Source organism: Lissotriton vulgaris, chromosome 1_1 (genome assembly GCF_964263255.1).
Source record: "Lissotriton vulgaris chromosome 1_1, aLisVul1.2, whole genome shotgun sequence".
Classification (NCBI taxonomy): Eukaryota; Metazoa; Chordata; class Amphibia; order Caudata; family Salamandridae; genus Lissotriton; species Lissotriton vulgaris.
In genome coordinates, this window is record NC_141685.1 from 1,962,798,473 (window position 1) to 1,962,823,039 (window position 24,567).

At 41.9% G+C, this 24,567-nt stretch overlaps 1 protein-coding gene across 1 annotated transcript in view; it reads left to right on the plus strand.

The window, feature by feature from the left end:
- Positions 1–17,269, plus strand: part of ELAPOR2 (endosome-lysosome associated apoptosis and autophagy regulator family member 2) — a 407,006-nt gene extending 389,737 nt beyond the window's left edge. The window contains exon 22 of the mRNA XM_086919742.1: positions 14,757–17,269. Coding sequence (XP_086775868.1) covers positions 14,757–14,816 — 60 coding nt within the window. The 3' untranslated portion in view covers positions 14,817–17,269. The remainder of the gene's footprint in view (positions 1–14,756) is intronic.
- Positions 17,270–24,567: the final 7,298 nt, after the last annotated feature.

A 24,567-nucleotide genomic window follows, 5' to 3' on the forward strand; every position in this document is an offset into this window, starting at 1 on the left:
AAATACCAACAATTTGTGTATGCATAAGGACGTGCCTCCATTTATCATCGCTTGCCGATAAGCAATTTTTTGACAGGTTTGACTGAATCATTTAACTCATTGTCTAACAGGGTAACTCACCAGAGGGTGAGGGGAGAGACTTCTGCCTAGTCTAATTGTCTTTGAAAAGGAAGCATTTCTATTGGGGGCTCAGTGTATATCCCAGATTTGATATTAAAATTGTGATAAACATAGCAGGGCACCCAACATGGGCCCAGGGCTCTGGGATCCACGAAAATAATTCACTTACACAAGCCTAATGAGACACTCGCAGGTACTGTACAATTGCCCACAGTGAGCAGAATGGCATTCTACTTGTCCACCTGAGGTTTGTTGAGCCCTTAACAGATACAAAGGATCTGCCCAAATCATAATTACCAATGTCTGAGTCTTTGCGATCAATAGCAGGAGAGTTCAGGAGGTAGAACTTGTGCCAGTAGAAATAGCAGAAAACATCTGCTCTGCTATTACCTCCCTTTGATGGAGAGGGGTTTCCAATTAAATTGGGGCAATGTTACTGTTGTAGCATTCGCTTGATTGATTGATTGATTGATAGGGGAAGAAGACTGCTACCAATGATTTGTAAATCAATCATTAATATTTATTATGAGCAACATTGAATAGTTGGTGCTCCCATAAAGGCTAGCAGGCAACTGTCAGCCAGATACACAAACATAGAACACCGTCCCCACCACAAGTCCAAATGGAACATGGCTCTTAAAGGGCAAGACACAAACTAAGCAATATACAGATACAACATATCCTCTTCTCTTCATACATTAGCTACAAACCAAAACAAAGTAAGAAGAAAATAAAACAAGAAACACACATAAAAACATACTAAATACAGATGCAACCAAAATGAAGTTAAACACAGATTGACACGCAAAACTTTAGGCATCCCCACAGAAATAATCTTGTAAATATCTTGGAGGGCGTCTGCATCTCTGAATTGGTACTTTTGTCATTTACACTCTCCTGTCTGTTTTCAACAGAAACCATGGTACTGACATTGGTACAATTTTCACCCTCTTGACTTACTTCTGCCTCCCCTCGAATACATGTTTCTCCATCCTTGTTCCTTATACATTTCTTGTACAACGCAAACCTCCTCAGGTTCCACTGTTCACCATTGTACAACGTTACAAATCTATTATGAACAGATTTTACTTCAAACCCTGAACTTTGTTAAACCACAACCGATGCGTCCTGGTTTAACCTTCACAAGATCATTGACTGATATTTTAGTAATACCAACCACAACGTCATCTTCATTCGAACCTTGATTATCCATTTTTGCCAAACCAATGCAATCCTTCATCCACGCAGGAATAAGTTTTGTACCTGCTGAGCGCCCCCTCTTCAAATTGAATGGAACTTTCCCAGAGATATTGTTCTCAGTGGTACAATACGCCCACACTAGATCATCAACCATATCTCTGACATTACTACCAGAGAATACAGCCATCTGAATTAAGCCCTTCACCATACGATTTGCCCTCTCCACAATACCATTCCCTTGTGGATTATACAAAGATGTTCTACAGTGTATAATCCCACAAGATTTCAAAAACCTCACCATTTCATCCGAAGTTAATTGTGTACCGTTATCTGTAATTACCTTTACAGGAAAGCCCTCTTCTCTAAAGATCTCTGACAATAATCTAATAGTACTCAGGTTCCGGTTTTAAAGTCTTTATTGCGATTTTTACATCATAAAATACATCTTATAGCAAAGGAGTATTAAACATACAATAGAAAGAAATAAGTTAAGATCATCATAATTACATAGAGCATTTCATTGTTAATAAAGAATTAAACAGTATAATAAAGACCTCATATTTTAAAACCATTTTAAAAGAAATAAGATCAAGATGCCTGCAAATGCCTGGCTCTTATAACCCATGCCCACCCCAGGTATTTGGCAACACCTACGACTACCACTTCTGAGGTGGTGGTACGTAACGCCCACAAGGCCTCAGCACTCCCTCGAACTTTGAGCTGGCGACAAATAGGCCTAATCCATTTGATTCTTGGTGCGTGATAGGCAGGGCATGCAAATAAAAAATGACCAGCACTCTCCTTGTGGAGAGTACACCATGGGCAGGAATCAGTTGAAGGGGGGGACCACTTCTTGGTAAAAGACCTTAAAGGCAGAGACCCAACTCGAAACTGGTGATACAGTTTTTTATCAAGTGACTTAGAAATGACATCCCAGTAAATCTCATAGGAGGGATCCAGTTTGTGAGACGGGAATCTACCTGTTAGGCTAGTAGCATCTGAGCTAATAACAGACTCTCGTCGAACAAAGGCCCAATATAGTGCTTTGAAGTCTTGCTTGGAGGGAAAGATAGTGGACCCTGGGGAGGCCACAGCTGGTTACAACCCATATCTTCCAAGATTAGTTTAACTTCACGCAGCCAGGGTATACTACTGGACCCCCAAGCTGATCTTACTTCCTCTAATTCCCTGGCAAAGAGGCTTAAATCTGGGGACGTTCAAATGCGTCTCCACAGAGCTACTAGCCGATATCGAGCCATCTCATTGATAGGTTTACAACCCAAGTCCAGACAGAGTGGTTTGGTCGGAGCGGATTGGGGAAGTCCTACCAGTTTACGCATAAATTTGTTTTGGACTTTTACCAAAGATGATAGGTCCATATACCCCCATAAATCAGCCCCGTATAAAATAGCAGAGCTGACCTTCATATCATAGAACCTAAGAGCGGGTTTAACCCTTTTTGTTAGAGACCTTTTTTGCTCCTGCAGGAGACAACCAGTGAGGCGTGCAAATCTTAGATGAAGTGTGTCAACCTGTGGTTTCCAGCTAAGGCGGTGATCCAGAGTTACTCCTAGATAGGTCATGACCTCTACTTGTTCAAGACTTTCGCCATTCATGCTCAATGAACTTTTAATGGGGCGGCTTTTAGTTAGGACCATAAATTTGGTTTTGCTCACATTTATTTTCATGTCATTGACCTTACAAAACTCGTCAAATCTATTTAATGAGGTTTGCAGGCCACTACGGGTCTTTGAGAGGAACAAGGTGTCATCGACGAAGATGAGCAAGGGGAACTTAGTCCCACCCAGTGAGGGAGCATCAGAGGGAGTGTCAGCAAAGAACTTCACCACCTGGTCAATAAACAACAAAAAGAGCGTGGGTGCCAACACACAACCCTGACGGACGCCTCGAGTTACGGGGAAGCAATCCGTCACCTGCATTTGGCCTCCCCACCTCACCCTGGCAAAGTTGCCCTCGTGTAGTCTTACTACCAGGTCGAGCAATTCAGACCGCAGGCCCAGGTTTTTCAGGACACCCCACAGTTTGGCCCTACGCACAAGATCGAAGGCCGACTTTAGATCCACAAAGGCGGCATAGTGGATCCGCCGCCCAACAGGACCACCTTCCAGTAAATCAGGGTAAATCTGAAGACCTGGTCGATGGTGCTGGTGCCTGATCTAAAGCCGGCCTGTTGTGGGGAAAGGATACTTTCCATCTCCATCCAAATCTGGACTCTGGCAAGGACCATCCTGGCAATGATTTTTTGTAGGGAATCAATTAGGCTTATAGGGCGATAATTGCCCGGGACCGAACGATCCCCTTTTTTAAAAATGGGGAGAATTTCCGCCCCCTTCCAGGACACTGGGATCCGTGCCCCCTTAGCAATGGCATTGGCTATCAAGGTTATGTAGGGAACCCAGAGTTGAAGGTTAGTTTTATAAAGATCGGCCGGGATGGAATCCATCCCTGTCGCTTTCCCACACTGAACCAGACGAAGTGCAGACTCGGTTTCTAAAGAGGTAAAAGTTAGCACTTCGTTATGAGTGTGGATGGAAGTTTCCCACTTGCCTTGGCCATTACAAGATTCCAAATCAGGATCTAAAAACTGGCTAGAATAACATTCGACCCATGCTTCCACAGACACATGATTAACAGGAATTTGTGATTCGGGGTTCCTGCCCCACTTCACTATTTCCCAAAATTTAACTTGATTAGGGGAGCTACAGGCCTCTAAAAGGTCAGACCAATGGCGTTCATCCCACTCTTTTTTTGCCACCCACTGTACTTTTTTGTACCTTAAGCGTGCCTCTTTTATATCGCTTGTGATCCTGGATTTAATTAATCAGCTTTAATTAATTCGCTATGAGCGACTCTGCAGGTTTTATTGTACCATTTTTCTTGACAACCCTGTGCCTTCGCCTTTCCTTTAGTTAATGGAAGGGTTAAGAGGGTCTTAAGTTTGTTAAAACACTATTCGTGAAGGTCACAGATCTGGTCAATGGCAGCCATGGTGGAGGGTAGTTTTAAGATGTCGCCCAGGGTCGACAAAGCTACCTCGGTTATATCGTCTAGGATAGAGGGATCCTCCACAACCCTAGACCATTTGAGCCTTCTTCTGTCATTAGTCAAGATGGCATCACCCGTTAGGTATGCAGTGGATTTAGACCCACTGGGGACATCTGGGAGTCTTAAACTAAGGGAAAATGGATTATGATCGCTTTCTGGCCGAACCATGACTTCCATGTCGACCAGAAGAGACCAATATTCAATTTTTAACAAAATATAGTCTATTCTGCTTTTCCTAACCCCATTGTCAAAAGTGGGCTTGCCGTCCTTATCAGAGGCCGTACGCCCATTGGCTGCTCGCAGACCCCAATCCAGACACATCCCCGCCCAATGTATGGCCGCCTCTGTGGCCCTTTTGATATTATTCAGGGACATCATCGGGATATTCCACACTGTGTCATCCTCCAACCCCAGGTCCTCCCCCGCACTGAGCAGAGGTTCAAAAGTACAGTTAAAATCCCCTGCCAAGAGTAGGAACTTATCTCTCCCAATCCCTTCAAAGTAAGCATCTAATACATTTAATATGGCTGGACAACGGCCTCCGGTGCGTCCTCGGGCATAGACGTTAATAACTACAACCTCTTGACAATTTTCCTGGCATAATTTAATTCCCAAGAGATCCGGGTAGTCCACTACAATTTCCACTGGTCTATAGCCAATGGACTGTTTGACCCAGATAACTAAGCCCCCTGAGCTCTACCTTTATGACCCTTCACTGCTGGTTTGAAGAAATTTAAAAACCCAACCCTGTGGTTTGGATCGGGAGCCCAGGTCTCTCGAAACAATAAAATGTCAAAGGTGTCAATAAAGTCTACCCAATCCTCTGAACCCATGCGCCCCTTTAACCCCGCTATATTCCATGAGGCTAGTTTGAGCGACACAGCCTGACTGGGGGGTACGGTGTCATTCTGAGCACATTGAACCACTCCCGAAAAGTCACACTTGCTGGATTGAGGATCCACCTCCAGAGTAACATTCTTATTAGAAATGGGTGCTGTCCCCATCTCGAGATCCTGGTTACCTTGCCCCACAATCGATGCCATGTTACAGACTTCATTAGCCCCACCAACATAATTGCTCGAGACGCTCCCGCTCCCAACCACAGGGTAGAGTCAGTCGATACCCTCCAGACCAGAAAGGGATTCGAAGCGGTTAAACAATATAGGATAATACGGGGTAGAGGGGATTCTATCTGCTTTGAATCCTCTGAATGGTCTTCTTGGAATCATATGGTTGGGAGGGAACTCACAAGATCGTTTGGGATAAAAGTACCCGAGACCTAGTGTCTGCACATCACCCAGCCTACCAAACCTCGCTTCCCTGCGTACAAAATCCACTACCCATGGGTCCTTAAAGGATATGATGATACAGTCCCCTTCTAAGTCCTTAGTAGAGTGGCCCACCCAGTCAACTCTTCTCAAATTCAATATAACTGTGGAAGAGGGGGGAGGGAGGGGGCGATGTTTGTTTAGCCAAAATACGACTTTATTTTTAAGATCCCGATAGTGTTCAGTTTGGCCCTCCCTGATGGGTGCGACACCTATTAGGACAATCGTGTATGGGGTGGCTTCAACTGGTAAGTCTGTGCGGGTGGGGTCCCCGTTTATTGCCCTTAGCGGGGGGAATGGAGGGATTGGTGATTCTACTCCCCAAAACTCCATTACTCATTTTGGGTTGTATGGATGTGTTGGAGTCACCCCTCGCTTGAGTTTGGGCTGTCTTAACCACAAGCGGCTTAGAGATACTTGATTTGGTACTAGCCTTCTTTGGGGCCTGTGAAGTCGTGGCCACTATGGGTGTATTATCATTATTTACAATTCTTCCCCCTGCCCCCGTCCCTTCAGGTTTATTCAAGGCTGGCCTCATGGGTGCTGGCTTAGCAGATGCTATGGAAAATAATTCACCTGTAGCCACTGTTCCCCTTGATTTAAGATTACTAGAGGGGATATGATTCGCCAGAGTGTTTTGAGGATTGACTAATTTGTTTAGAAGCCCAGTGTTGATATTAACTAGATTCTCGAGAGCATCCAATTTTGTGGTCATCACTCTAGCTCTTTCCAGAACGGGCAGTAAAAGGGATTTGAATAAAGCTTATATTTTACCCAACAAGCCATCATCACTATTAAGACATGTGGGACAGGGATCTGAGGACCAAAAAGGGATGTTGGGAGGACGCAGGGAAGCATTCATAACCAAAGCAGGGGGTGGATTAGTAGTTACTTCGGGAGTAATAGTTAGAATGGGTAAGCCATTTACTTTTGGGGTCTTGGCGACACCACCCCTCTCGCATATCTTACATCTTTTCCTCTTGCGCAAAGATTTTCTCATGGGGACCTCGTCGAAGGATGAGTCCAGCAGAGATTGACTAGTCAGAAGCACACTATCCTCAGCCCCACTACCGTGTGAATTGCTGGGGTTTGTATCAATATCTGGGGAGATCAGGGACAAGCCCTCTCCCCCCTCCTCACAGTGCACAACCACCGGTGCTATAACCAAGTGATGACAAGCACTCGGGGCCGGTGCCTCAGGACATGGTATTGTAGCAATTAAGCCTAATGAAGAACGTTTCCCACTAACTAGATCAATTGAGAGCCTTTTTTCAACCATAGCTATCTCTTTTTCTAGTATGCCTGTTGCCCTAGTGATAAAGGCGTCCAAGGGCCCAGATACCACCCCCTTGGACGTCTGCAACTGAACAATTCGTACCTTACCAGAGCGTAGAGACATGAATAATTAAACCAAATGTAATGTGGTATGGTGCAACAGATCCAGGGGGGTGGCCCAACCCAACCTCGCCTGACCACGGACGGCCACAGACGGTTCCGCCCTTGTCCCGGGCTTCTCCCGGGACGCTCCCGCATAGCGGAGATTATGGCCTGTAAGATATAGGGGGAGGTGACAGGTGGTGGGCGGGGCAAGCAGGGAGAGCGGCCCAGGTGTTAGGAGTCAGGCTGTCAGGGGCTCCTGGGAGATGGAGCCCCTGAACACTCTGCTCGCAGCCCTGCTGCAGCAGCCACACAGTCCAATGTAGAACACAATGCCTCAGCCCCTTCTCCTCAGACCCAGCTCACGAAAGCAGCTGCGAAGCGGGACCCGCGAAGCGGGTCCGGCGAGATGTGGGCATTGATGGACAACACCCAGGCAGCAACAACGAACCAGTCCTCACTCGACCAGCAGGTAGGCAAAATTAAAGTCCCAGGGAGGGCTTGGAAACAAAGATTTTTGAAGGAGTAGGTGGTGGGCGGGGCAAGCAGGGAGAGCGGCCCAGGTGTTAGGAGTCAGGCTGTCAGGGGCTCCTGGGAGATGGAGTCCCTGAACACTCCGCTCGCGGTCCAGAATGAGCTACATATACTTTACCCTTCACACTTCTACTTTGAAAGACGATATCAGTTGAACAGCGAAAACCTTAAATGACCAGGTGGAACAAACTTATCATCCTTCATCACTATGTTTTCCTCTTTATCATAAATAGACAATTCATCCAAAACCATAAGATAGGGTCTAACAGCAACAGCAAGTGTACTTTCGCGCCTTGAACCTTTAACGATTAAATCTTTCACACTACATAACACCTCGTCCTTAGCCATACTTTCATTCCACTGTGTTCTTCCAATTGCACCAGTACACATACTAGCTATTTCATCAATAGCTGCTACCGAACCCTCACACTGAGATAACTCCACACCAGATTTATCCACATCTTGCCATGGCAAGGGAAGTCTCGACAGCCCTTCCGCCTGTCGTTTCTTCCAACCCGGAATATAATCTACTTTGTATAAGAAATCTTGCTGATGGACAACACCCAGGCAGCAACAACAAACCAGTCCTCACTGGACCAGCAGGTAGGCAAAATTAAAGTCCCAGGGAGGGCTTGGAAACAAAGATTTTTGAAGGAGTAGGTGGTGGGCGGGGCAAGCAGGGAGAGCGGCCCAGGTGTTAGGAGTCAGGCTGTCGGGGGCTCCTGGGAGATGGAGTCCCTGAACACTCCGCTCGCGGTCCAGAATGAGCTACATATACTTTACCCTTCACACTTCTACTTTGAAAGACGATATCAGTTAGCATGTACCCAAATATATCAATCCTCTCACCCTGATATCCACTCGGATTTCTTTCTTTAGGTTTCAAAATTACATCAGGCCAATTTTGCTTAAACAAACACAATAGAATAATCGTCCAAAATGAACCAGAATCTACCATCAATTCAGTTTCCTTCCCCTCTATAACAAACATAGCCTTTGGTCTCGTCCTTCTCCCTTTTTCCACTGCCAACTCCTCATCACTTACGCACAATATCTTATTAGCCCCTTCAACCTTACACCCCAAAGTCACAAACACACTCTCCTTTTGTACAACAGCCACTTTCACCTTATTACTAGATTTACACATCTTATAGAAGTGCCCCTTCTTTCCACATTTTTTACACTCCTTGTCCAATGCAAAACATGTTTTATACTCAGCCGTGTGATATGTGCTGCCACACCGTGTACACATTTTCTCCTGATTCCTGTACTGATCAGAGTAGCTTTGCACATTCCCATTATACTTCTTAACACTCCTGTCGCTTCTTTCACCACTCTTCCTACCAGATACTGCAGCTACCTCTTCCTCCTGTTCTACGTAAGACACTCCCACAGCACTCACATTCTCCTTCTGATTTTCCTTTTTCTCCATTTCTCTCATACATGCACTCGACTCCTCCACAACTTTAGCTATATCTATTGCACTTTGTAGAGAAGGATTCTTCGCTGCCCACAGTTTCTCCTGCATTTTCTTATTCCTGCACTGGACAATGAGCTGATTGCTAACCATCTCATCTCTAATTGTCCCAAAATTACACTTTATCAACAACTCACGTAAACGTGTCACAAACTGATCAATATTCTCATCCTGCCTCTGTGGTTGCGTATAGAATTTGTGTCTAGCCATAATAATATTCACTTCTTTCAAATATTGTTTCTTTAACCTAGCCTTCTCCTCAAGATACACATTTGTAATCACCCTTCCTTCCGCAGTGGTACCTGTGGGTAAAAATGTAAAGGCGTGCTGACACTCCTTGCCTAAAGTGCTCAACAATAATGCTTTCTTCCTTGCAGCACTGAAGTCTTTCCCATCCAACGCCTCAATATAGTTCTCAAAAATTTCGATCCATTCATCCCATTCAATAGGCGGATCCCCACTCAGCTGTAAAAATATAGGAGGCATTATGACATTTTGATTCTCCATACTGATAGCAATACAAATCAATGTGTGTACACACAGCGTATACAGGTTTGACTCTCCTGTATCTAGTATTCAACAGAAGTCAATGTGCAAAATGTAGATCTCTTTCAACAGCAACACTCAAATGCACAATCCTCCCATCTCGCATACTTTTGATACAGCCGCCTCCCGCTGACGTTTCTTGTCCTCTTCAACACGCTTCCTCAAAGTTATTATCCATTAAAACACCTTAAAGTCACCCTTTCACCTCACTTGCTTGGTGATACGCTATACCTGTTTTCCGTTCTTTCCACTGTCCTGTCTTCTACTCGCCGTGAAGCCCTTCCGCGTTGCTAGGTAACTCCTTGTTGTCTCAAAATGGCCGCTCCGTACTGCATCACTATGCACGCTCTACAGCGTCCTTCGTCACCACGCATGTTGTGTTGCGCTCCTGCGTTCCTCGTCACGCTCAAGACGCTGCTGCAGATACACAGGCACCCGAGTCAACTCGAACCTCAACGCGCGCTGATCAACGTCAAATCTTCAACCGAACTCCACGGTTTTTTAAATGTCTCTCATTTTTAACTCTACCTCTCCCGTCCACAGCTCAAATGTTTCTGTTTTTTTCAAGTCGCAACACACTTGCCACCAATTACGATACTTTCAATGAAGATGAAGGCACTCCCACTCTTACATCTCACAAGTTACCGTCTTTCCTCTGGTCGTTTGTATAAGTGTCCTTTTCGACGATTCTCCTTTTCCTCTCGCCGATTTTTGCCCCAGGCAAACAAAACCAAAATCCTTATTACAGTTTGTTCTTTCCACTTCCAAATATATTTGTTTCCACGCGTTGTTGTTATTTTTCACCAACATAGGTTCTACCTCACTGTGTACTCCTCCTTACGCCACTGGCCAATCGTCGCCATTTGCTGTAGGGGAAGAAGACTGCTACCAATGATTTGTAAATGAATCAATAATATTTATTATGAGCAACAGAGAATAGTTGGTGCTCCCATAAAGGCTAGCAGGCAACTGTCAGCCAGATACACAAACATAGAACACCGTCCCCACCAAGAGTCCAAATGGAACATGGCTCTTAAAGCGCAAGACATAAACTAAGCAATATACAGATACAACAGTTACATTGGTGGTAATGGCAGAGCATATGTATTTTACTCAAGTATTCTATTCATAGATTGGCATTCCCCATCCACAGCTTCCATTCCAAAATCCTAAGATCCATATGTGTTTGTTGAGTTGCATTTAACCTGTATAGAATATATAATCCTTTTGTAAGGGAGACTACCAAATTTGTTGCAGAAGATATGCATACGGACAATAGTAGCTATGTCTTTAGCACATCTGGTTCAGGACCGACTTCCCATAAGAAAGGGTAGGTAAATTCTGATAGAAATAATAAACATATGCACAGAATAATGCAGTATGTCATCCAGGATATGGCCTATAAAACATAGGTCACAGGATCTCTTCAGATACCTACACACGCAAAAGCAATTGCCAGTATTCCACAGACTGTAAATAAAACTATGGGGTATTGCTCAACTAAACTAAATAAAACCCCATTTTGGATGCTCATGAAACCCTACCAACTGGATTCAGTGTTCTTTTTAGGGAAGGAAGTTAATAATGGAAGCTTTTATTCTTTAATGCCCCAGATAGTTAAGGACCAACATGCTACTGTTGTGTAGTTCCTATAAATCTATACAGGATATGCGCATTTAGTCAACATAAACTAAGGGACTGGCGTCCAGACTGATTCCAGACATCCCCACACGACTGATTCCATACACACCCACAGGATATGTTAGTCGGTAGACCAGCTGGCTCACAATACCACTATAAGCCCCACAACCTTACCAAGGAGTGAAAAGTTTCTGGCAACCATTGAACATGACAAACCTGACCCCTCGGGGATCGTGGAAACAGCATAGTACTTTTCACTCAGTCACTCATGCTCACTTTAACTCAGGGAGATACATAGAATAAACAGTGAGAAGGTCTTCAATAAGTATTTACTGAACCAGAATCATTCTAGTTTAAAACATGTGTGCTGCAACAACCATTAGATAGAAACAGATATTTATCATTATGAGCACCAACAGAGTAAATAAAAGGTATAATTCTACCATGGTGCTAAAACAGTGAATATATTCAAGCATATAGATACATGGCAGTAATCATGCCTATTCCTAAGATCCTAAGGCTAGCTAAGTATATCTACCATGTATGTTGGTGGAAAGCCAAGAATCCCCCTAGGAAAGAGCAAACCCCATTACTTGATGAGAGAGCATGAAGGACTCTGTCTTGATCTCTAGTTGGAGACCCCACGAGGAATGTCGAATCACTACATGCTGGTGTGTCTGCGTGCAGGGACTTCAGCGTCTCATGTCAACGGGGAAGTTTCTCCTCTGATTTGCCCAGCGAAGATGTGGTACTTATATCCCCGAAAGGTACCCTCCGGGTTCTATCTAGATGTGTCATGATAATGTAGCAAGTCAACCAAGGATGACGATAGCTGGGATTTTTGTACAGAGGTATTATGGAGAAGATGGTAATCATGCTGTGATACTAAGAACCCTCATCTATAATAAATTATGCTAGTTGTCGGAGAAAACCCACACAACATTAATTTAGCATCTAACTAGGTAAAAGGTCATTGTTAGAACCATTATGTGGAGCAAGGTAGGACAAATGTAGGTAAAAGGTCAAGGAACTACTTAGGCCTGTACTGGGGTACATCGGGGTTCATAACACTACACAACCGAAATTACAAATGGCTCCAGCGCTGTACAAAAGTAAAGCTGGCTTGGACAGAAATGCAGTTGTCTGTGTAACCCCATTGAGAGATGAGCTGCAAGTCCAGAACCATTATCTAACAAAACCAGAGGCCAAGTGGGACCACACTCTAATTTTGGATGAGTTGCAATATCCGTAAATCCTCATCCCTTTTCCATAACGTATGAATCCCCTGATTTTCCTAGTATTGAAGCCAAATAAATCTTAGAGATGAGTATTGGTCTATCACAATTTGAACCAACGTTGTAAAACTATGCTATTCAAAATGCACATACTACTGAATTAACTAAGCATCTCACACACAAAAAATAGAAACAACAATAGATATAGGGAATCCATTTTCTAGAGTCCAGGTCCTGAAGCATATTATTTAACCTCATTCTCATTTGGGAGAACACAGACCTTCTTCATGGAATTGCCTCAAGGGCAAAATGAGCAAGGGGTTTTTCAGCCAGAATAATTAAGTTATCGTAAGATAATTTAAATGTGATCTCTTATGTCGATAATATATACATCACAGAGGATGAACTAGGCAAATGCCTTCAACATATAAACAGGATAGTTATAACACTTGCCAAGGCAGAGTACAAACGGAATTTCAGACAATCCAAACTTTGCTTTTCAAAGTAATATTTTTGGGATCAGAGTTATTTGTTTCAGGAAAGAGACTCCCACCTGGGTTTCTATAGAAATGTGGGACAATAAATCCCCTAAACTCTTTTTGAAACTAAGACATACATTAATGGCATTTCTCCATTTTGCGCAAACATAAGTCCCACATTATGCAGATAGAGTAAAATCTGTGTTCCAGTTGAGTATCCCTACATTTACAGGGAAGGTCTAGAAAGAAAAATGTGATTAAATCCCTAGGTATTAGCAAAAGCATATGTTTTCAAGTGCACCTTTGCAAACACAATCTTGTGTTACAAATAGTTCCAAGTGATTCATGATGCACATGTTTCATGTAAAATGAAAATCACCAGTTACATACAAATCACATTAATATTCTAGAACAGAAAACACATTGCTCCAATAGTAATAGAAAAAGTTGAGACAGCTATCATTAAACGTGTCCAACCACTCAAGGTAAGAAAATAATTCTGGTGACGCCTGTATGAAGTGACAAACATTACTACAGCCTCACGAGTCTAATCTTGTTCAGACAATCTTCACCTTGTGATAAAGTAAGATGGGATCTGCTTCTACTTATTAGTAGACTCAGGACAAGCCACTAAGAAAGGCTGATTGATTCCTTCACCACTGTCACTGAAGAAACTACTTGGTTTTTGAAGTCCAGAAAGCATTATTCAGCTCCTGTGTCTAACCCCAACACACACAAAGGATTTAGATGCTTGGCTTTCTTCTTGATTTGCACAAAATGTCAGATAATTAGGAAATCACTTGGTTTCAGGAAGCGTTAATCGGTTCCTATGTTTAACCTCAGCACACACAAAGGATTTAGATGTGTGGCTTTCTCCTCAATGCGCATGAGATAACAGAATATTAAGGCCCACAGTGATGACTTCTAAGATTTTGTGTTCCCTACTCTTCTGTAGCAAATAAGGGACCTTCAAAGCAGGCTGTTCTTGAAATTCTTAGTCCTGAAGAAGACCCAGTGTGATGTGTTGTAGATACACATGTTTCATTGAGGGTCGAAACATCAACGTAAAGAATAGGTGTTCCATTCCAGTATCTAACATATCTACGTCCAAAGAATAAGGACATATGTTTCAATATATAAACTAAGGACTTACAGATGCCCAATTAAGTCATTTTTTCTATGTTTGTTGATAATGTCGAGTGTCTATTATTTGGATTGTATTTTTTGTAATATACCTTGTATATGGCACTTATTTATGTAACCTTATATGTTGTGGAACAGCTCTGTGTCTTTAAGATATTAGTAGATATATTGTTTTACACAACATATGAATTCTAATATACTGTGCACAGTTTCAGCTCCCAGTGTCAGTCTAATTTTTAGTTGTCTTTGTGGGCATCCAAGTTGATTTTGTATCATTAATTTGTTCTCCTAGGTGATCAGGATAAATGTAAACTCTTTAAAGCAATTGTACTTTCCTCGTCTGAACCCACTGGTAGTATATACTGTCTACTTATCAACTAGCGGATACCAAGCATCAATCTTGCTGTAGTATAATGAGGGGGTTGTAGTCCCTGTGCTCACTACCTACTTGGGAACATTTTATGTACTCCTCCAGTCTGGAACATCATTGGACACGGTCAGCTAGAAAAAGTTACCAAATCTCATCAGCATAGGTGGTAAGGATTGTATGAAAAAAAATCAGATTTACAGAACAACTGATAATGCTATCTTTTTTTTTGTTTTTTTATAGGAAAAAGGGAACAGTTTTGAGTCTGTTCAACTGAAATCTTCCAGATCCCACAATATATGATGATTTGATACAGTTTTCAAAAAATAGAAACACAATGTCTATTTTTACAGGAACATATTTTAAAACATATCCTGGCACACACCATCTTACAATAACATGGCAGGACAAATGGTGGAGAACAAGGATCAACTTCAAAATGAAGCAAAATTTAAGTTGCCTTATTTGAATGGAGTGTTTTGCCAAAAAAATACTGGATTTGCAGCTGGTGATGGTGTTTAACTCAGGAAGAGATGTACAATTACAATCAAATGTTACGTTCAACTGTACAATGCTAATGCATGTTATATTATCTACTGTACTCCTAAAGTTTTCATCACATCTTCCACATGAGCAGACCTGACGTTTTATAAGAAAGTGTAGTTTTTGCAAGGAACTCAACTCTTTGTATGACATTCTCTTCCAAAGACAACCTGTTCAAACTACTTGAAGTACTGCAAAAATCAATTTTGAGTTCACAATCAAATCAAGCAAAATTATATTTTGTATTTTGAAAAACAGATTTTTTGAGCCTTTGCTTATGAAGGGATTGAATTTTAGCTTAAGATAAAAGTAGCGTATTTCAGAACGTTGAACTTTCAACTTCTATTCAAGTTATGTTGCACTGAAATGGAGTTATCATTGAGTGATTTAACTGTGAACATGCATGAAATAAAAGCATCACCCTTGTTTGATGGAAATGGCCGATAGGTGGTTATTTTTCTCTTACTAAAGGTACTACTACATCACAATTCTGTGTGAAATTCCTGAAAATTAAATTGGGATTTCATTCTGAAGATAAACTTTAGCAAATGATGCTGAGTGTCATTTTTCTATTAATGGTTTTTCCTTTTCTTATCTGATTGTATCTTCTTGGTAGTGTTTTGTTTGCTGTTCTTTCACACTTATTACTCTTTTGATTTCTAATATAATTTGCTCCATTTTTGCAGATATAGGGTTTCACTTTTTATGCCATGGGTTTTCTTGTACCATTGTTTGTTCAACCGCCTTATATTTCTCAGTCATCTGTTAAATTTAGAATCGTCATCCTGTTTATTGATTAAACATTTTCCATATGTGTGGATGCCCCCTTCAAGTGGGTTTTGGTGGGACCACATTTCTTAAATCATATTTCTATTATTCTTTCCCATCTAGTGACTATTTTATTACTTTTCAAACTCATTGATCTTCAGAGACATAGTTTTATTTCTTCATAGATCACTCTTGGTGTATAAATTGTATTTCTATATTCCACTGATATACTCCATATATTTGCTTACAAGTGCCTGGAAACTATTGTTGGGCTGTATATGGTGAATAAACGCACTACTTAGTTTTTGGAATTCTGAAGAGATGGCTCCGTATATTGAGTCATGGTAAGATAATTTTTGTTTTAGTAATTCAAGTAAAATGAATTGGCAAGTCAAGTCAATTATTGATTGGCCCATGCAACACACAGAAGCACCATCGCTATAGTTCTTCATTGACATGATGGGTGGAAAACTTTGTATCGATGCCTAAGCTTAATTGAGCTGCAAGACTGAATCACTCTTTAGAATATGTAATTCAGAAAATCAGTTTCCATATCTCTCTAATTAATTTATGCAATGGACATTTGAGTTAAGCCACTTTGTTCATTGTCTAGTTTGCCATGTTCACAGTATAAAGAAGTCATTATTTTAATTTGTATTAAGCCCGATTGATTGAACTTGTGCTACTTTTTGATTTGGTATGCTGCTGGTTTACTTTCAAAGTTGTTTTTTCTTCAAGCAAGCGTTGTCAATTTCCTATTCTTATTCTTGCTATTCCTTTAATGTATTTGAACATTGTGAGCTTTTGCTGTTGCATAATTCTTTAGGTAATACAGTCCTGCATTTGAATAGCCTTTGGCTGCTTAATGAAAAGATGAATATAATACAGTTTAATTTCCTAGTTTTAAACTGAAAAAAACCTGTCAATCTCACTTACTAATACACACGTTTTTATTCCTGGTGAGATGTTATTTTTGTAATACTGGAATCAATTCACCCACACATCCCTGCGTTTGTCTTTTCATTTCTTTCATTACAAATGCTTTTTTTTCTTCAGAATTCATTCATTTTCAGCAAGGCTAAAAACATATTTCCATGTTTTATGTTGTATTCTTTATTTTTCACTTTAAAGCTCAGAATGTAATTTGTGTTGGAAGTTATTTATAGCGAAGTACAAAAATATGACTTCTCATGTTGTTAAAATATTATTGATGTTGACTGGGTCTTTTGGTTTTACCGAATGTGTTCCTAAACCATTAGTTGTGTTTCAATTTTATATACTGTGTTACACGTTTGTTTTTGCACTTTATTGACGTTTTCATAGTCTTACTCTTGGTACAGGGTCTTCTTTTTTGGTGATATTTTGATTCAAACAAATATCTAATAATGTTTTGAAAAATTGTTGTTATTTTAATAAGTGGTTTTAAATAAATCCAACATCCTAAAGCTCTGGGCTTATTTACTTATTAAAACATTTAGTATATTTGAAATATACCTTGATTAGAGTAAACAAATTATACTAGTGTAATAGCTTTATATTTTAGGCTCTTGGAGAGAAAGCCTGGCTCTAGCATAAAAGAATGTGCACACAGAACTAGTTTTTAGGTTCTAGTATTAAACATTTTGTACATATTCTTCCAGCAGGATGCACTCCTTCAAGGAACTTGCAAACCAAATCCATTTTATGTAACACTCCGGCGACACATGGTCTTCCAACACTTTCCATTTATTAAACCATCCGTTTATGGTCAGTATAGTTTTTTGCTTTTCTTTCAACAGTTCATTGTATAACAATCTCTTTTTTGGTTCAATCACAAAACTGTTAGTACTGTACAAATAATTTATTTTTCTTCTTTCAGAAAACCTCTCTTTGGATGTTGCCCTTTAACAGCCTAAGATCATAAGCCTTCCTTATGATGTTATTCAGCCACCCAAATTGCTTCAACCTTGTGAAAACATGTTTCAGGATCTTCCTATTTATCAAGGCTGGTCATTAAGCATTGCACAAGTTACTATCAGTACCATGATACTGTTTCTCTTATCGTTTAAAAGGCCCATGTCATATCTGTAAATGGATACATGACCCGCAATTTAGTTGCTGGCTTGGAAATCGGATTTTATTTTGTTTTAATTTTCAGGTTTAAGTATGCATGAATTTGACATCAAAGGAATCCAGAAGTCTGTACAGACAACTGAGAAAAAATACATTTTCCAAAATATTTGTGCAGTACTTCAGTTATTTAGAGAATTTCCATTTTTGGTCATTTTTACACATGTGAACAATATCTAGGCAAACGCTTAACTTTGCTACTATTGGTTTACTATGTAACTGCAGCAATCCATGATCTAAAGGCAACTTGTTAACTTGTTACAGTATAGTGAAACATGCATGGTGGCATTTTAGCAACTTTTTTTGTCAGTTTGAATTAGATACCATTTTCATTAGAATTTGGAAATTACGAAGTGGATAATCCATTAAATGGCAAGTGCAGCCAATCATGTGGAAAACTCAACCGTCACAAAATACTAGCGGCTCTGGCTATAGTAAACCTGTGCTATGGGGAAATCAACAAGACTTGCCATTGCTTGTATGGTGCAGAAGCCTTCTAACAGCAATCAGAGAAGGGTAAGTTTCATTGTAAGGGCAGGTGATGAGAGTGCTCTGAGATACTGTATTGAATACAAATGACCACGTTTGAGAGTCCTAAAAACAGTGCAGAGATGTTTGAAAGAAGGTTAGGTGGCAGCAGTAAGGTTTATTTTTTTATTTATTGAAAAAGAAGAATACATTAAAGTCTCCAGAGAAGTACCACAATTAAATTACATAACCTCTGTAATACTCATTCCTTTAAATGTAATACCTTAAAACATTACAAGATAAAGGCAAATATTCACTGATTTTGCCTCATATAAAAACAATGTTTTTTCATTCACTTTTCAAAAGCAAAATTTTTGACACAGGGGGCTAATAAAAAACCACAACGTTGCTTTAAATTTGGACATACTCATAAAACATATACCCATGTTCAAACTTTTTTTGAGGTACCTTATGCAAATCCCCTTCATCCCCATGTATTACTAAATCACCTGTTTTAAAGTTGATGTGTCTCCCCATTACATCTAAGTGAGGTGTTCAGTAAAACTGAAAACCACCCATCTTAATTAAGAAACAACGGTATTGGGTGGATTGAGCCAAATTTTAAAAATTCCTGAAGTCCACATTAAATGATTTTATATAAGCAATATTATTAAATGATCCTTTTGAGCTCTTTTAGGTGCTACTCTTTGTTTCAATCTACAAATGTTAATGCTTCTTTCAAGAGTGACCTGAAGTGGAAAGGATACACTTCAAACTTATCCATTTCTCTTAGAATGTCATACTTATTGACCATGGTTGAGCTTTGGAGCAAATCATAGTATACATTTATAATTTGCAGAAATCCTTTTGCAATTACACTATGTATCTGAAACTCCAATCTATTAGCTTCTGTTGTGTGAGACTAGCAGACGCTCTTACAAATATTTGATTCAATTTTGGTTGCCTTTGTAAAAGTAATTTGTGGCAACCATAGAAGCCCATATAATATGATAGAAATTATTTTAGTTTCACATGGTAATCATAAGGGTTTGTTGCATAATGTGCTTTTGACCTTTGTTTTTGCAAAGACCGAAAATTAGGACCTAAATACTTTTATTGTTTACCCCTTCAAGATATTGAGATTTCTGGAAGAGATTCCAAGAGATCCTGATATGCTGCATCCAAAGTTGCGTAGTCTTTGATCACCTCTAGTTAACCATGTCAGCCTATCTGATTCAAGTCCAGGATATTTGAGTCATCTGCATACATTAAAACCTTAACTTCTGAATCATCAAGATTAGGGGAATAGTTAGCAAAACTATTTTGTATGTCAGCAATATACGAAGGAAAAAGGGCATGAACTAAAAGACATTCTTGTTGTGAATCATTCAAGACACAAAATATATCCATAAATAAATGTATGTCTCCATGCTGCACTCTAGCATAATTTTCTGAGTGAACACCCCCTAGCAGGGCTGAGTTACACCACAGGACTTTAACCTTTCCCAAAAGATATACCAATTTACGCAATCAGCAGTTTTAGGCCTTTACCGCAAGTTCAATAAGAGGCAGTGAAGCGGAACTCAGGGAAAAGTGAGCTTTAAATCCTAAGTAGGATTGGGTAGCTGGAGTGGAATATGAAGTGGAATAAATTGAAGACTTTGATCTCAAGGCATACATCACTGTATTACACAGTGTGTGAGTGTTGGAAATGGCCATCTTTTGCATGATGTATTCCTATTTTGCCTTGACTGTGTTTTCTGGCAGTAGACGTCTGTGCACATTACCCCTTCTATTCAAACCTCCCAGCGGGTTCTAAGAGCAGTCAATGTGTCTGGGGCCTTAATGATCAGTGTGGAGTAGATTTTGGACACACCCCCTCCACCCAGCCCACCCAGCATGATCTGTGTCTCAGTCGAGCTAAACTCTGGAATCGATGTGCCTGGCGGGACGTGTGCATGCTGCAGCTGCAGATAATGATGAAATTGTGTCCCGGACAGGATGTACTCCTTCTGAAGCTCCTGAATGGCAACATGTGTGTAGCCTTCCAAACATCTCTACAAGTGTAATACTGATGGCATCACACTGCCCAAACCCTCCAACGCTGCCACTTCACCCAACCAAGCACCATGCCACAAGGGGGTTTGTTGGTTGAGTTTTGACCATCATTCTTGTGGTCGAAGAGTAGTTCTCCACCCAATGAACACCAGAGTCACTTCAGGAAGTTTGTTGAAGATTGTGGCACCATATAGCATTGCCATGATTTGGGGATAACCCAATGTCGTGATTTCCAGCTAGTAGGCTGGGTCGGACAATCCACCCCCAAGCCAGTCGTTGATAACAAGGAGGTTTGATGCAGGATAATACAGATACAGCATTGACATTCCCAGGTCACCATCTTAAGAGACATGCTGGCAGGTCATGAATGCCAGGGGGGCTGCAAAATATGCCTTAGGAAATCGATCACCACCCAATCCATTTCCTTGAACCAATGGCAAGGAATTGTTTTTGAGAATTTTGCAAGCGTTTAAGAAATTGTGGCAAAATCATCATCTTATAGAGTGCTATCCTCCCCATAACAATTAACGGGAGTGTGCGCCACTTCTTAAAGTCCACTTTGACCTTGCGAGTAAGGGGTGTAAAATTAAGAGACCACATCAACGCTGGGATCAGGGCTACCCTGTTGCCTAGGTCTAGGTATCAAAAACTGAGGCAGTAAATGGGGATTGATGTTTGCCTGTCTACACCATCCTGTGAGGGAGCCAGTGGGACCAACACAGATTTGGCAGGGTCAGTCCTGAAGCCTCTGCAAATAGGTGCAGGAGCTGGAGGACTTGAGGGCCAGTGCTAGCTGGGTCCATGAGATATAGAAGCACGCCATTTGCATATAGTGTAATGCAGTTCTTGTACCCTGTGGACCACTCTCAACCCCATATTTGTGTGTCACATCTCACAAGTCGTGCTAAGGATTCAATGGCTAATGGAAAGAAGAGTGGGGATGAGGGTCATCCCTGCCGGGTCCCTCGACATATGGGGAATTCATCTGAAACTATCTTGTCAACGCTGAACTTAGGGCTGGATCCTGCCCTCTGTAGCACCTTAGCCAAGTAGCTCCAATCTACTGTATTGAATGCTTTTTCAAAATCAATCAGGAGTAAAGCTATTTGGGGTGGCAGTAGATGGTGATTGACTAGCAATACAAGGGGGTGTCTCAAACAATGTCTCGTGCTCCAAGATGGCATAAAGTTGCATTGGCCTGGGTGCATTAAGGACCGGATAACCTGGTGCAGGCGCACTGCCAGGATGGTCTTGTAGATCTTAACGTCTGCGTTAATAAAGAATATGGGATAGTAATCACTACAAGAGACTGAGGGATGGGGGGGTCTTTAATATAACCAAAATCATAGCTTAGTCAAGGTCACAATGGAAGAACCCGACATGCATCGCTTACCTATTGAGGTTTAATAAGTGGGGGTCGATAATGTCCCTGTATTTAGCATATAAGTCTATGGGGTAGCCGTTGGGGGCAGGTGTTTTGCCAGATGCTATTGCCTGATATAGCATCACAATCTCTTCTACCGTGATAGGTTCTTCCAGACCCCTGCCCTAGGCGGTCACAAGATGGGGAAGTGGTACCTCGTCAAGAAGGAGGGCTTGCACGCAGGGATGCCACATTAAGTGATTAGTAGCAATCTCTGGTGTGATCCTGCTAGCTGAAGGACGGGATGTAGGCCAATATAGCAGCTTTCCATTTTCATCTCCCCAATTGCAGAGCTGTGCCATGGATGTATGCCATATCTGCTCTGCTGTTTCAAGAGAAAGGAGTCTAATCTCATAGGTTAGTGTCAATTGTCTGGTGAGAGTGCTGTGTGCAGCTGTGAAGAGCTGTGTCTCGAGGTGAAAGGCACAGGCCACCAGCTGCATGACACATTGGTGTCTCGCTGCCTCAGTTTTCATAAGTATACTCTTAGCATGTCCCCTGATGGTAGCCTGACATGCCTCCCAGAGTACCCACTTACTGCACCGACCCAGTGTTAAGATGGAAGTATTGTGTGATTTCTTACCCCACTTCACGAACATACGCCTCTTCTTGAAGATGCAAAGCTTTAAGGCACTGCAGAAGATGCCTGGCAGTGCTCAGGTCACCTATTCAGAGAAAAATCGGAGCATGGTCATAGATCTCACGTGAAAGAATCTGTATGTGGGAACACTGAAAAAATATCTGGGTACTGCAGAAAGAGCATGTCTAAGTGGGCATGGGCATCATGGCCAGCAGATGTGTGCGTTTATTGTCTTTGCAGGGGTTCCACGTTCTCCATGCATCGCAGAGTCCAAGGGTGGTGGCCAATTTGAGAAGGGACTTAGGTGTCCATGACCGACATCTGAGGGGGCGCTGGTGGAGTCCATAGAGGGGTCAAGGACTGCATTAAAGTCAGCCCATATGAGAGTGAACCCTGGAGGTAGCTGTGCTATTACATCACAAACTGTGGCCCAAAAAAAGTCTAATGCAGTAGGAAGGAAATAAAGACACAGAAGGTTAAGTGGTCAGCCTTCCACCAGGCCTGTGAGGGCAATTTAATGACCATGAGAATCGGACCAGGTCTGGGCCACCACATGGGAGAGGCGCAGCGCAGGATAATCGCCACTTCCCGGGATGCTCTGGTGTACACGGCATGATAAACTCTATCATAACTCTGACGTGCAAGAAAGGAACATCTTGAGCCCATCAGGTGGGTCTCTTGCAGAATCAAGATGGAAGGTAGGTAGCAATGGGAATAGCACAACACGGCAGAACGCTTATTCCGGCCACAGAGACAATTAACATTTCAAGATAGAACAATGTACGGAGTCGTAGCTGGTTTGGAGGTGCTTGTGTGCATGGACTTAAGAGGAAATGAGATTTCCAGTGCTTGAGTTAGTGTTAATCACCTGGTATGGACAAGTCAATATTGTAAACTTGTTGCTGAAGTTGCGATATCAGGCCAATGTGACCTGCTAGGAAAAAACAAAACTAGAAATAAACAAGACAATACCATATTCAATTCTTGGCAGAGAATCACCAAATCTCCGCTCCCTCACCCCATACTACTTCCCTAGAAACATCTGTGACCTCAAATCGTGCACCTCAACTCAAAACCAACCTGCTTCAGATAGGTGTGCAGTGGTGGATCCCTCCAGGCAGTAGGATCCATGCAATGCAGTGTCTGCTTCAATGCAGGCACTCATAAAACATAAAACAGTGACTCGCAGAGACAACCAGCCATCAAGGGCGTGCCATGGGCAAGCCATGAGTCAGATGGGAGAGGGAGTCTGTCTCAACCACTCCTCAGTTTGGGCCAATGCTTAGGAGTCTCACCCGGCGCCCAATTGTTGCTCTGACCTTTGAGGCGGTATAGAGGAGCTGGAGCTCTTGGAGGGCAATACAGATCAGGTTTTCAGCTGTCTTGGTCGAGAGCGGGTATGGATCCTTTTCCAATGCTGGTCCACCTGTGATTCACGTGCGGATGCTTGGTGCTTTACTAGGAGAGAAAGTTAAAGTGGACAACGCAGCTGCTTCTCCTCCATGAGACAGTCCCAGGCTGATGTTTCAAAGAAATAGGATTTGTCATCATGCAATACTTTGAGTCATTCTGTGAACAAAACCATGTAAGTGAGTTTGAGAGAACTGAGTTTCTGCTTGACAGCTTTATATGACGCTTGGCCTGGACCTCACAGATGTAATCACGGAAAATTCGTTCTGATATTTGGGGTCCTGGATTGCTCAGGCTTCTCCCAGGAAACAGTCCCTGTCTTCAAAATGAAGGAATCTCGCTGTCATAGGCCGTCCTTGTGCACTTGGGGGAGGCTTAGGGGTTAGCGCCCTGTGGGCCTGCTCCACCGCGAACCTGTTGGATGGCATCCATGATTTCGTTTATTCTTCTGGAATTGAGGTGGGTAGTGTGTTTTACTTTCTCTGGAAAACCAACGAAGTGCAGGATATTGTCTCTGGAACGATTTTATCGCTTTCTTGGCGTGATGGAGTTCACTCGTGGGGGTCAGGAGGTGAGCAACTTTAGCTTTAGCCTTGAGGTCGGAAAGGTGTTCCTCAGCTTCTGTGATGTGGCTGAATGTGTTACCCAGATCCTTATGGAGGAGTGCCACATCTTCACGTACCTCCCCAATCTTC